At 33.5% G+C, this 14,443-nt stretch overlaps 1 protein-coding gene across 1 annotated transcript; it reads left to right on the forward strand.

Moving 5' to 3' along the window:
* Nucleotides 1-921: 921 nt before the first annotated feature.
* Nucleotides 922-12,700, forward strand: LOC116180172. Its single transcript, XM_031500039.1, has 6 exons — nucleotides 922-1,181; nucleotides 11,256-11,399; nucleotides 11,531-11,626; nucleotides 11,677-11,942; nucleotides 11,989-12,143; nucleotides 12,191-12,700. Exons 1-6 carry the CDS (start codon nucleotides 1,110-1,112, stop codon nucleotides 12,595-12,597), a joined length of 1,140 nt encoding a protein of 379 aa, XP_031355899.1. The 5' UTR covers nucleotides 922-1,109; the 3' UTR covers nucleotides 12,598-12,700.
* The last annotated feature ends 1,743 nt before the right edge of the window (nucleotides 12,701-14,443 follow it).

Consider the following 14,443-nt stretch of genomic DNA (forward strand, 5'->3'; position numbering starts at 1 on the left):
CCCATTAGTGGTAACATGTAAACGTTTATAACACAAGCGCGAATTTCACTATTTATCACTTCGGCTTTGTAACTTATATTAAACACGCTTCAATTTTATATAGGAAAATATAGAGAATTCTGGAGTCAAAAGCCAACAATCAAAGTTTTTCTTTGTTATCAGAGCTGCCACAGTAATTTCGACCAACTTCTTACTACTAAACAAACAAAATATTTTAGAGTGTGTGGGGAAAGCAACAGTTTAACTACTGTCGAAGAAAAGGAAAAAGTAGAAAAAGAGTTAACAGGGGTGGAACGAAAGCGCAACCTAAAAAAATGTATGCAAAATAATAATGTACTTACTATAATTTTGTGTATTATTTGTCCCCTATAATAGCTATTTATATATCAAGTACATAAACTGGATCTTTATGGACGAGCCATTTATTTAGCCGAGCGAGCTTGCTTTCATTGCCTAGGTACTTGCAAGAACAATAAGTATACAAATATGCTGGCAACAAATGTACCTTGTCTCGACAGCCCAAATTTAGCAACGTGGGACTTCTTTTTGTTCAAATATCTAAAAAAAATACCTTTGCTTGAAAAGCGCACTAGTGTCGTTTTTTGAAGCGCAAAGATTTAGATTTTTTTATGAAATGGAACAACTGGAGCAACTCTGTACTAAATGTAATAATGTAGCACTGTAGACGGTAGTTACGTAGAGAATTAAAAAATTTTTAAACTACGATTTCCTTCATAGTTCGATTGAGAAGCAAGATTGCCAATGCTTCGTTATATAAGTTGCCTACTATACAGGAAGTTCCATCTGCAGACTAATCAAATAATTTTACACTCAAAGGTGCAGGTAAGTTACCAGAGAAAGTATTCTAAAAGCGCAAAATCGTGTGAACAATATGTTTAATAATCAGTTTGACACACTCGCGCTTTCAGTTTAACTCCAGATTTAAAAAAGGAAAAACCGCGCGCGCCGTGCAAGTTCCCAACGTTACGTAAATTCCAACATATTTTTTCAAAAAATTCATAATTAGGAAAATAAGGTGCTACAATACCAAATAAGTAAAACGAGTGGCGTTTTAAGTTTTGATTAAAATGTAGTTACAAAAAGTGAAAATGGCCCTTTTGGAGTCCTGTTTTTGTTGTAGTTTAGCTATCGCAGCGGGATTTTTGGCCGTTTATCTGCTGGTAGGTTTCTTTATAATTTAACTGTTGTCAGTCCGAAGGGCTAATTGTAATATGTTTACCACTTCAATTTATGCTACCTACATTGTACAAAAATGTGTCCCATGAGTTTAGGGTGCCTATATTCAGGTTACACCTACTCCTCAAAACCATTTTGAATTAGAGCTGTTTACACGAAACAGTAAGAAACATTAAAATTACGCACACATTCAAATTACATCACGTTCTCAATTTAAATATTTCGAAGTCCTCCAGCTATATTGTTTATAACGTTTTGTTCGCTGTCAAAGAATTTCAATTACGCAACCACCTTATAAGTTTCTACGTTTATATTCTATAACCAAGAAGTAGATGGCAAAGAATTTGTATTGGAATATTTAAGTATTCTTGTCCTGAAAATCTAGAACGCCGCTCTTAACCAGTGAATTAATTAGGTATATTGATTCACGACACTGATGAAAGTTTACCTATTACCTTTGAATTCAAAGCTATTACTCTTGAATTTTTATTAATGCCTCTAAAATTAATCTACACAACTCCTTCTAGCTTCCACATAAGCTATAGCTCTGAATATAAAATATATTTTATATTCAAAGGTTATAGGCAGTACATAGATGCTATATGTACTGAACAAATTTGTTTTCTAGAAGTTTTAGTACCTATGCAAATTGTGGAAATCCCGTAAAATTTGACTAGAAACGTCATAAAAACGAATTTATATAATCCACCTGTAAGAATATTACTAAACCAAACAATTTATTTACGGATACGTTTTGGAATTGATTAAAATAAATTTCTGCACAGTACCACTTACTATGCTTTGAGATGACAAGCTTTAATAAATTCGTCATTTCATGCTTGTATTTCATATAGTATGGAAATTGGTCTATTGCCTAAGTTTTATTTTCGTTTATTTCGAATTTCGGAATAAACTTATGATGTAGGATTTCCCTTGTATTTTCCATTAATATGTACCTGCCAATGTGCTCCTCGGAGGTGACTAGATGCGCCACCCCATTGAGATTGATTTCCCGAGAATATTTAGTAGAGATTTTGAAATTATGGCAATAAAATTATGAGTTATAACACAGGTATCAGATTTCCCGTAAATAACGTGAAAATTTCGACTTGTTTGTCAAAGTTGTGTTAAAATATTCAAAAAATTAGTGTGCATTGCAACATAGGTAGGTAATATACATTATCTATTTATTAGGCACCTTACTACCCAAATTTAATATTGTTTTATTCTATTCTAACTATTCCAATTTATTTCCGAGATCCGAACACTCGGTGGTATTGCGCAGAATTCGCAGGTACCTATTCCTATATATTTAGATTTATTGAAATTTTGCACCCAAAATAGTGGACAGAAAATGTTTCCCATTGATCAAATTCGTATACAGGGTGGTGACTTGCGTCGCGCATCATAGGGATTTCAATGTAAAATTCATAACATGCCATTATTGGCTCCCCAAATTATTTTAGAGCAAAAATGTATTAAGGTTTTTTATAGACAACAATTTTTTACGTCAATCAACCGCGTTAGTTTCCAATTTTTTACATAATGAAGACAAAAAATTGGAAAAATAAAACCCGCATCTTTTTCAATAGTCTGTGATGCCATGGAATTTTCTAATACAAAAACTACGCCAATATCCATCATGCCATGGAATGTGCTATAAAACAAATCAAATTCTATCAAAAAGTATTATATTTAGAACAGCGAATTCAACATAAAGAAAGACCAAATTACTAAAAACGGTTTCCTAATATAACAATTTACAATAAATGCTCGAATTCATTAATGCATTAACTGCAAGACAGTAACCAAGTCGATCATAAAATCCATTTCGAACTGCTGCTAATTGATAACTGGACATCTTTTTGTTTTAGAAAATTCCATGGCATCGCAGATTATTGAAAAAGATGCGGGTTTTATTTTTCCAATTTTCCGTCTTTATTATGTACAAAATTGAAAACTAATACGGTTTATTGACGTAAAAAATTTTTTTCTACAAAAAACCTTAATACATGTTTGCTCTAAAGTAATTTGGGGAGCCAATAATCGCATGTTATGAATTTTACATTGAAATCCCTATGATGCGTGACGCAAGTCACCACCCTGTATACCGAAAATTTATTATACATCCATTCCGATCATTCCACATTCCCCTCGAATTCATATTTTGCGACATATCATGCAAGGAATCAAAAAAATTGGTAGATGACGGGAATAAACTATTATTCCCAAACAAACTGAGGGCACAAATATTTGTTTTTGTTTGGTAGAAGACCTAAAAGGATCGAGCAAACAACGTTTACCTCGGGTATATTTATTTGTATAAATAAAAATTTTTGAAAAACAACAAAAGCGGAAAGGTCATACCCAAAAACCTAGGCCAGGGCTTAAGTTCACTTAAGGATGCGGAGAAAAATTCTCCCCGAATCTTCAAAATGTTATTTAGCAATGTGTATCACCGATTTGCATTAAATTTTGGATTCAAGTTCTACCTACCCTCTACTTCAAACATTCCGTGTGCAACCTGTTGTTTACTATTTTCTTAGGAATGTTTGCAAATTATAAAATGGCAGATTCAAGATTGTAATCGAAATCTTCCTTAAAATAAATAATATTCATCAATATACACTCTCAGAGATAAATTATGATTTAAAATTAATTATATATTAATTAATTAAAATATATAATGTTGTAAAATGTTATTCAGCAGTAAGATTTCTTTACCGTTTGAATTTTTATCGTTAAGTTTTAATCCTTATAAGAACAACGTCTTGCAAAACATTCGAAAAAAAATTAAAATATACAATTCCTGCAAAAATACGTGATTGGTTTTTTAGCCATAACTCTCTAATAGGTCTTTTAACAGCTGAAAGATCATATATATTAAGTTTTCAGTTCTTATTTTTGAAAGGGTTTGAGCTGAATGAGCCTGAACGAGTTGCTACTACATGCAAGCTATAAACGGTCATATCTTACTCAATTTTTATCTTACAGAAAAGAAACGAAGATTTTCAGAAAAGTCATTGTATCACTTATAATTGCACAAGAGGTTTGTATTTTACCGAGTAAATTTGGGTTGTTTATGTAATGAAAGTCTGTTGCCTAGCAAATAGACGAGGAAAACTATCAACTAATAAAAATGCGACACCATCAGAGGTGGAGCATTTTTAGGTTGACAGTTGTGAAGATATTTCTTTGAAATATTAACCATAGATTCTTCAAGTAAAGAAAAACACATCACATGTAGTAAAAATCGAAATCTACACATGTCACCCCGGACCCCCCTCGTATTTCCCGTCCCGTTCCAGAATTCCGCCCCCACCCACATATTTCTATTAATCCGTCCTTGATAACAACTTAAGACCATCTCTAAAAAGCATTATGTGGGTCACTCTGTAATTGGGTCAAAGGGACAATACATAAATTAAATAAATAAATCACTTCAAGAAAAAATGATAAACGAATATAGGTACCTTTTGGTGGTAAAAAGGTTCTTACCTACTACTTTATTAACATTTACACAAACCTTGAGTCTTACATGCACCTACAATAAGTACCCATATACCACCTTTGTGCTTTATACCAATTACATATCTACCTATTCATACTTGATTAATAAAAAAATGGGCGCGTACTAATGTATCATACTACTCGTTCTTCACATTTTGCCTTATTTCAATATAGGTATACCTACGACACATTTTGCATTGTAATGAGCTCTTGTGTGTAGTTCATTAGCACATTTCTTAATGAGTCAGAAGTTTAAATGGTAAAAACCTTCCCACAAGTACTAAACAACCTTGGTTACTATAATAACTATTTGTTCAATATTTACTAATCATAATTCTATTAACACGTGTCTTTGTTTTCTCCACTAAAAAAATCTTCAAAATAATTGACTTTCTCCTTTTAATAATTTTAACTTTTCAAAATGAAAATTCTTCACTTATGCCTGTTACTTTCAGCGTAGGTATATATAAATAACTGCCTTCCATTTAATTAACAAAAAAGAATACAGCCGTGGATCACATTTTGATTTGTTTGTTTAGAATTGTACATTTGCATTTGCCTACATTATTTAAGTTACCTCACTTCCAAGGATGACAGATATAGTTTCAAATTCCGTTAGCAATTAAAGATTACGTTCACAAATTTTTCAATGTACCAAGGCACATACTTATGCATTTACTTGAAAATGTATTAACATTAGTATATAACCAAACGAAATCGTTTCTTAACAAGTAGCTTTCACTTCCCTCAGAGTATGGTTTACAAGGTCTAGCCAGATGAAATAAGTGTTATACTTTTAAATTGACAATGTTGTCACAATTACTGTGGTACTTGATGGTGATGGAAACGTCGTAATCGTAGCATTAAAAACTCTTCAATCTGTTACGAAAGGAACTGGAATAGAACGTATAGGTATGGCAGTTATAATTGGGCACGTTTAAACGATAAATTAACACAAGCAACACTCAATGGGATGCAATTTCCTTTACTTTTGTTCTGATTTCATTTTCTATAATATACCTGTAACTAATTCCAATAATTGAAGAGAAACTGCAATGCATTTGTAAAGAGAGTTAACTTTCCTAATTTTCGCACGCATAGTTCGTTCATACAGGGTAAGAGGCGAAATGGGTTAAAGTACCTAATTCAAATAAATTACAGGTTCAAAAATCTTTTTTACAATAAGTTTAAATATACAATTACTCATTAGACTCTACCCTCAGCAAATTTTCCCCAATCAAATAGTTATTTCATATTTTTTAGTTGAATAACCAAAATAAAATAGAAGTAAAATATAGGTAACTGTAAGTAAGTAGACAAATTTGTAATAATTTCGAGATTGTTCGTATAAATTCAATCGAATCTTCCGGTGGTTCTTAATAAATCAAATGAATTCGTGTGGTAAAATGTTCTCAATTCGACCACTAAATCAAAAAAAAATGTAAGGACTTAGCTTCCAGCATTGTTACCTTTTTATAGTTGATTTGTCATCAAGAAAGTAGGTACAGGTATACAGAAGTGTAACAAAAAAAGAGAAAATGTGTTAACAATGCACAGTAATTACACATTGCCCGTAAACTACTACAACACAAGAAGAAAAACAGGAAAAAGTAGGTACCCACTCAAAAAATAGACATCATTGTTCAATTAGGTAAGCATCGCATCCTAATAGGTATTCCAGTGTTGGTTGTAGTTAACTGTTACGTTAGTACGTGACAATAATGAGTCATTTGCGGATCTTTGTTCAAACACTACTAGTTGTTGATAATTTGCAATTATATGATCTCTTTAATTAACGATTTAATTGAGAAAATTGCAAACAGGATTAGATTCGTGTGCGAGTTGTACCAGTCTTTCAGTTTCACCATACTTTATTTATCATAACCCACATATTTATGTTAACCAATTCCAGTTTTAATGGATATTTTATGTAATACCTACATTGAAGGAGTATATGTATTGATTATATGGTCTATAAAAATCTTACACTCCATGGCAATAAATTCCGTTCATATGTAGGTATAATCATGTTTAAATAAAGTATTTAATAACATTTTAAACAATAGTATTATCTTTTATGATTCAAAATTTTCTATTACATCTTCAATAACAGTTATAAAACCCATAATAATGTTCCATACAATTATTAAGAAGAAAGTTTTAGAAGGTACCTACTTCTAATAATAGGGTGGGCCTATAAGTTGGTAGGAAATAAAAATTAAATATATTGTACTGATGCACAAGAAAGGATAAACCTACGGGCTATATACGGGATCTAATCTAGAGCTTATAATATTATGTCATTAGAGGCGCTGTTATCGTCTCCACATTATAATACCTATAGAAATAGGGGCACTTAAGCGAAGGTTGAAACAAGGAGGGGGTATTTGTGTATACAGTTCGTTAAGGCATTTTGGCATGTTACGATATTTTATGGTTTTTGCAAATACTTGATGAGAGCATGTTTAACACAAGAAATTTTGGAATGGAACCAAACAAATTTTTTTCTTTCAAATTTGAACTTTTAACACTGAAATTGCAATAGATGATTAAAAAAATACCATATATACCATAGGACTAAAGCATTGAAAAAAAAATTTTTTATTCAGTGACTAAAGTGTGTCCATCGGGTACTTGTTACCCTCAACTACCCTCGGGATTAAAACACATACTTTAGTCCCTTTGGTATATAATATACAATTTCATGATTTAAATTATTTCTTGTGCGACCTTCGCGCTCCGTGTTTACAATCCAGGGTTTCAAGTGAAAAAAGTTACCTAATCGTTCTTACCTATTAACTGCAATGGAAAAGGGCAAGTTCAATTTGGGGGTGTTCTACATATTATTCAAATCTTCTGATTTACATCATATCATCCCTTAACAAGTTAAAAAGTAATCGTAAACGATTTACATAAAGCGTATTTCCACTTGCATTCATTTCCCATTTGTAAGATGCAACTTGTGTTAAAATCGTAAAAATCCGGCCACAAATATGAAAGATAGCGTTGCACATGGGCAATCCATTGTTGACGTGCTACTTCAATTTCAGTTTATGAGAAGAATTTCATTTCAATGCTTTTCTAAATAAGGAAGTTGGAACTGCGCATGCGCAAACCTAAATTTTAAAACTAATGTTAGATTTTCCTTTGTTCCAAGCGCCTAAGTATCAAATTTCACTTAAATGGTTCCATAGATAAAAAAGTTGGCACTGCTCATGCGCAAAATAAAATTTTGAAACTGGCGCTAGATTTTCCTTTATTCCAAGTGCCTATGTATCACATTTCATTTAAATTCTTCCATAAATAAAAAAAGTTGGCACTGCGCATGCGCAAAACCAAATTTTGAAATTGGCGTTTGATTTTCCTTTATCCCAAGTGCCTATGTATCAAATTTCGTTTAAATTCTTCAATAAATAAAAAAGTTGGCACTGCGCATGCGCAAAACCAAATTTTGAAATTGGCGTTTGATTTTCCTTTATTCGAAGTGCCTATGTATCAAATTTCGTTTAAATTCTTCCATAAATAAAAAAGTTGGCACTGCGCATGCGCAAAACCAAATTTTGAAATTGGCGTTTGATTTTCCTTTATTTCAAGTGCCTATGTATCAAATTTCATTCAAATACTTTTATAAGTAAAAAAGTTTGCAATTCGGTTTATGGTCGAGATGCGAAAAGGGCACTGTGAATTTTGAATCGATTCGATTCAACTTTTGGCATTGCGTATTATATGGCTAAAGCTATGCCCATATTGAATTTAATGCAATTCAGTTCAAAACTAACGGAGATGTAAAAGCGATCGAACATTTCTAAACAAAGTTATCGTTCACACGGACAGATAGATGGACAGACAGACAAAGGAACAGACGGAGAGACCAACCGGCAGGCGACGGATAGCAATGCAAAATTATAAACGATCTCTAGGATCGTTAATAAACGGCAAAAGTGTAAAATTATGGAACATGTAAAAAACGGTTTTTTGTTTTTTTTACAATAACTTTTTTGTAAGCGGTACAGAAAAAAATCCTTCCTTGGTACATAAGACTCGACACCATAACGAACCAAATAGCGAAAAAAGTAGAACAATAGCTCTTAAGATAAAGAACTAGTAGCGTCGCAAAACGAGCGAACGGACGGACGGACGGACAAAGTGGCCACAATAGCGCTTTTTTTTTATTTTTGTGGAAATGCGCTAAAAATTGCTATATAATAAAGGTCCATTTGATAATTCCTTTTATGATGGGCGATCTGGAATTTTTTTTCACCATTTACCGTCCAAATTTTGAAACTATTAACTTTCAAATTGAAATAAGAGCTTGCCAATCTTTTAAAAGTTATAAGAATAATCTAAAATTCCTACCTTGTGCAACACGATGACGCTCTTGAAGCTTACCTAATCAATTTCCGAAAAATTTTAAATACAATGGAGGAATTTCAAAAGAAATTCTGGTCAAAAATATCACTGGCATTTAGAAATGTGTATTAAAGAAATGGATTTTCTGAATTTTAACGGTGTAGGTATTTTTTCAATGATTTCCCCTTGGTTCAATAGTTAAATAGAGAAAAGCAAGAAGGAATTATTTGTACCTATTGTACCTACTGTAAAAATGGTTCATAGAGGGCGTCCTGCAACGACGAGCTGAGTGGATTTATAAACAGGCGGAACGTAGGGGAACGGCGTTCCGGGACCTCTCTTTGAAAAATAAAAATAAATCGGCACTGAGAGAGTTAATGAAATCAGCACTAGAATTTTTGTTAGTGAGTAAATTAGAAATTTGATTACGGATATCAATTATTAAGCCGAAAAAATATTATTAGCACAGATTAAGTAGGAGTTAATAATAAAACATTGTATCTCAAAGCTATCTCGAAGTGTCTACCGTTTTTAGCTGGATCAGGAGCCTCTAACCTTTCCGCCTCCACATGCTTCCTCCTGCCCGTTTGGCCGTGTCGTATTAAGCATTCGCTCGCAGTAGTGGTTTCAGCTTAAATATTTGCAATTTTATACTACCTCTTGTAGTTCGTCGTTTTAAAAGGGATGTTCCAGTTTCGATTTATTATCTAGCTCCTAGCGAGTTCATGATTTTGGACTTTCTGTCCGTTCGTCTGTGGACAAGATAACTCCCGGATCGTTTCGAACTTTCCAATTTGTTTTTCAGAATATTGTTTATCATCACCTAAGGAAGAACTGATTAAATGTTCAGTGACCCAGGAGCTCCTTTGCTATATTTGTTACAAGTTTATTAACGAGCGACAAAAGCGAGTTTATTATTTTGGATTTTTTGTCCGTCCGTCTGTGGACACGATAACTCACTAATGGTTTCGCATTTTCTAATTCTGCTCAGCAATAGGTAGACAATGGTCAAGGGAGTAATTGATTAAATTTTGGTCAATATTCGTCAACCGGAAGTGACTTTGTCGCTCATTGTCTATATTGGCGCAATTTATTTTGATATAAAGACTGAAATGATCTTATGGGTCCCTCGGTAGGTGAGCATCCGGCATAAGTTCGCCAAGTGGTACATCCTATTAATAAAAATAAATAGACAAGAATTTGGGGAATATCAACATTTGTTCAAAGAATTGTGCAATTATCTCCATCGCTTTTTCCCGTATTGAAGAATGCAGCGGGAAACTTTTGATTTTATATATTTTCCACATTCATCTTGCTCGCTGGTCGCGAAGAATATAAGATTTCATTCCCATAGCGACCAGTGTCATTACCTGCCACTCCTGCCAGCGGCCATATACATCCCTGCATGTGTGGTGCTGCGTTCGAAACGATGGTGATAAAGCTTACATGGTAACCTGCTAGACTACCGGCTACCATCCACGCCCAATGTGCGGATATCCGTATGGATTGTTTCATTTTTTGCAAGTAGCAGGTCTACCACGAAAGAGTTGGTGACTGTATCGTCCAAAATTGTTAATGTGTACTTTTCTGGCGCAAAAGTGCAATGTAGGTACCTATGTTTACGTACATTCACAGTTACTTAAGTCGGGAGTTAAAATAATCACATCACAGGAGTTTTATTGACAATTCTGTTTTGCTTAAGTTTTTGTTTCCGATTGAAACTTCTTGTTCCAAGGAGTAGCGTTTATCCCCAATTTTTTTTTTATTAAAAAAGACACTTTCTCCAGCTCTGAGATATCCGAAGATGCAAATTCTTCCATATATACCCAATTTTCAGTAGAGAACATGGACTGTGACTAGAGAATGTGATTTTTTATTTATTGTTTGACTTCCTTCTTAGCTCTCTGAATATAACTCACTAGCCAGCTGCTTGAAATATCTCGCTGTTCTTTATTTTAATCGTACAGGAAAAAGTTATGATTTTGCCGCTGCTCTTGAACCATCAATAAAATATAGTGCGTTAGCACCAAATAAGCACATTAATAATTCATTTAATTAAATCTACTTTTGCATGAATCAGAAACGCATATAAACAAAAATGGTAATACCTCATATGAGTGGAACAAATTGTGAAACAAGCAGAACCGAAACGAACATAAATGAATAATTTAATAATTAAAAAAATATATTTGTTTCAGATAGCGTTTTTGATCGCATTTGGATTTGAGTTATTATGGATTTTGGAATCTGAAGCTGCATTGCCTACCGCAGCAGTTCTCCTATGCGTCGGATATTTTACGCTCGCACTTTTTGCGGCAATTCTTGTGCACGGATTAGCAACGGTAAGATGAGCAAACTACTTAAAATTATCAGTATATCTACCCATCAAAACTAACATAAACTTTAACTTGGCAATGACTTACGTTATCTGCGCTTGGCTGCGCAGTACTTTTAATTTGTAATTTCTTTTCAGAAAAACACAGTATGTCTAGTGGTATGGATGTTTGCTGTAAGCGTTCTGATTTTCCCCGAAGCAGGGATGGTAATTTACATGAGCATTCAATATTGGGTAAAGATTTGACATTTAGTTTATACCATCAACATTTAATTGTGTTTCAGAGGATCGAATCTCAGTACGGCATAACAGAATTAGTGTGCTGGTTTGCACGAATTCTGGCAAATGTGATAGAAATAATTATAATACAATCACTTTACTCGATTTGGAAAGAAGAAGAGTTGGTCACCAAGAGGTTACGTGATCTCAACGTAATGATACCGATACCAAGAGAAACTAGTCTTAATAGTGTAGTACATAATTCCATTCCCGCTTATCAAAATAATGCCTTTGAAGGTTCCATTGAGCAGCTTAATTCTAACATTAAAAGGTATTTGCCTCCCGAAGTGATACATTTTCTTATTTGTAAATTGTAGAATGGGATCAATGCCTCAGTTATGGAATGGTAATATTCCGAATAACTTAGCGTCACTGCCATTTGAAGGGTACCAGTTCTGCACAACTCAAAGTGAGTTCAACGCAAGCATCTTTGTGCCAAATTACGTAAACGAAGACGCTCAACTACCTCCTGGTAAGAACGGCGACTGCCATAAACTATAACCCGATTTTAATTTTTAGCAAAGAAAGCACAATCATTAATGGATCTCCGAACCATTGAGGACAGCTTACCGTTAGGTAACGAAAAATTTAATCAACAGTGGCAGCCTTGGATGTCACAGTCAATTACAGAAACTAGTAGCGTAATTCTACCAAATTATACAAAATCAACGGAAAAACCTCGTATATCAAAATATGCGTCTGTTGATGCGTTAAATGACATAAATCGTAATCACCACATCATTAAAAATCGCACCGGTTTTTATGCGCAACCAATTGCCAATTACGGCGTGCCGATTTATTATGGTCCTTTAGATGGGCCCGATTTCTTAATTTATAAGAAAAAGTTGGATAAGTTAAATAGTAAAAATTCGATTAGCAATACATCAGTGGACGATGTGCAAAAGTATCGCGATGTCGCGTTATAAGTTATTTGTATTTACACAGAAATGTGGTGCTCGCTTAAATAAGTGTGATAAATATTTTGTTAATAACGTATGGGTAAGTTTGTAAATAAATTTTGGGAATTTATTTATTTATGTGACAAACAATAAAATTTGTATAACAACTTTTTTTTAATTAAGGTGACGATGCCCAAGGCGGCGTCATAGGCTGTGGATTCTGTAAGTAAGACATAACGACAGCCGATATGGATAACATGAAGGAACTAAGAATCTGTAATACAAACAATGTCAAGTGCACATCTCTTACTGACGTCCTAATCTAAAATACCTGTTTTGTGTCATCCAATAATCTTGAGTTTGCAAAACTTATACAGGAACAGTATAAAGCTACCCAAGCACACCATTTAAGCCTCATCATAAGGCCGCACATGCTAAATATCATTCCTGAAAGAAAAAACGATTGTTAATTTTATAATTAAAATATTAAAAAATTTAAACGGAAAGACGATAGTGTAGAGAGAGAGAAGATTTTTTTAAACTCGAAAATTTCGAAGTAAACCATTAGAGGTAAAGAAGTATGAATAAATGAACTGAAAAGTGCTGACTGTTATTGATGATTAAAAAAAACAAAAAATGACCAACAAAGAAATAAACAATGGTTGTTCACTGAAATTGATATCACATAGTCATTACAACTAAACTAAAATGGTGTGATACAAAATGCGTACAATTATTGATCCTTTTATAACAGCTTACATTCATGTCATGTATTGTACAAGAAATTTTCTGATTGGACTAGAAACAATAAAATGCTCTATTGAGTTTACTGATTGATTAGGGCTCAGTATAATAATAATAATAATAAAATAATAACAATATTTATTCCATGGACCATGGTAGGTATGGGTTATGTCAAATATATAAATGCAAACAAACATTCAGTATTTTCAAGGAACTCTTTGATATTATTGAAGTAGAAGTAATCTCTTATTAAACTTATGTAGTGGATCACAGCATGAAGTTTGTTTAGGTAATTTCTTAAATATCTTCACATCCAGTACAAAAGGTGTGAGGTCTAGCGAATGTTATATTTAGTGAAGTTTGTCAAAGTTCTCGGATAGGTTTTCGAGAAGAAGCATTCTTATCTGAAAGCAATAGGGACGTATCGTCCGTGTATATTAAGTGGGCTACACCGACAAGGTGAGGAGAAATGTCATTGATAGAAAAGAGAAATAATATGGATCCCAGCTGCGATCCTTGGGGGAACACCAATATCAGTGATTTTTTATCAAACTGAAATATTTGTTTATGTCCATTTGTGGTGTTAGATAGATAAAGATTAGATTATAAATTATGTAGGAAAGAGGATGTCCGACTGAGCGCAACCCCTCTCATGCCATAGTGTTGCAGTTTATTTAAAAGTATGTAAATAAAAGTAAGCTTTGTATCGGGGACATTTTATGACCCATCAATGGAGTCAATTTGAAGTGTAAAGCAAAAAGATGAGGAAATTCAGACCCGAAAACTTTAACGCGAAGACTCAATATAGGCGCCCAAACGTAAGAGACGTATTAGCTTAGCAGAAGTCTGTAAGAAAACCTCGGGAGTGATCCTTCTAGAGCCCTCTACAGTCTACAGTTCAACACAATATAAATCCTTTTCATTAAAAGTCAAAAAACTCAAAGCCAAACTCCCACAATTGGTTTTTTTATTTTAGTTCGCATTCCATGACATTACGTATGTGTGGAATATAATTGGGGGCAAATGCTCGCTGCGGCTCCGCTGTTGGCTGCTCTACCAACCCAACCCACTATAAATTTACAAATTTCCATGCTCGAACGTGGATTCGAACCAGGGATCCTTAGTCCTG

This window comes from Photinus pyralis, unplaced genomic scaffold, assembly GCF_008802855.1.
Source record: "Photinus pyralis isolate 1611_PpyrPB1 unplaced genomic scaffold, Ppyr1.3 Ppyr1.4_LG9, whole genome shotgun sequence".
Taxonomy (NCBI): Eukaryota; Metazoa; Arthropoda; class Insecta; order Coleoptera; family Lampyridae; genus Photinus; species Photinus pyralis.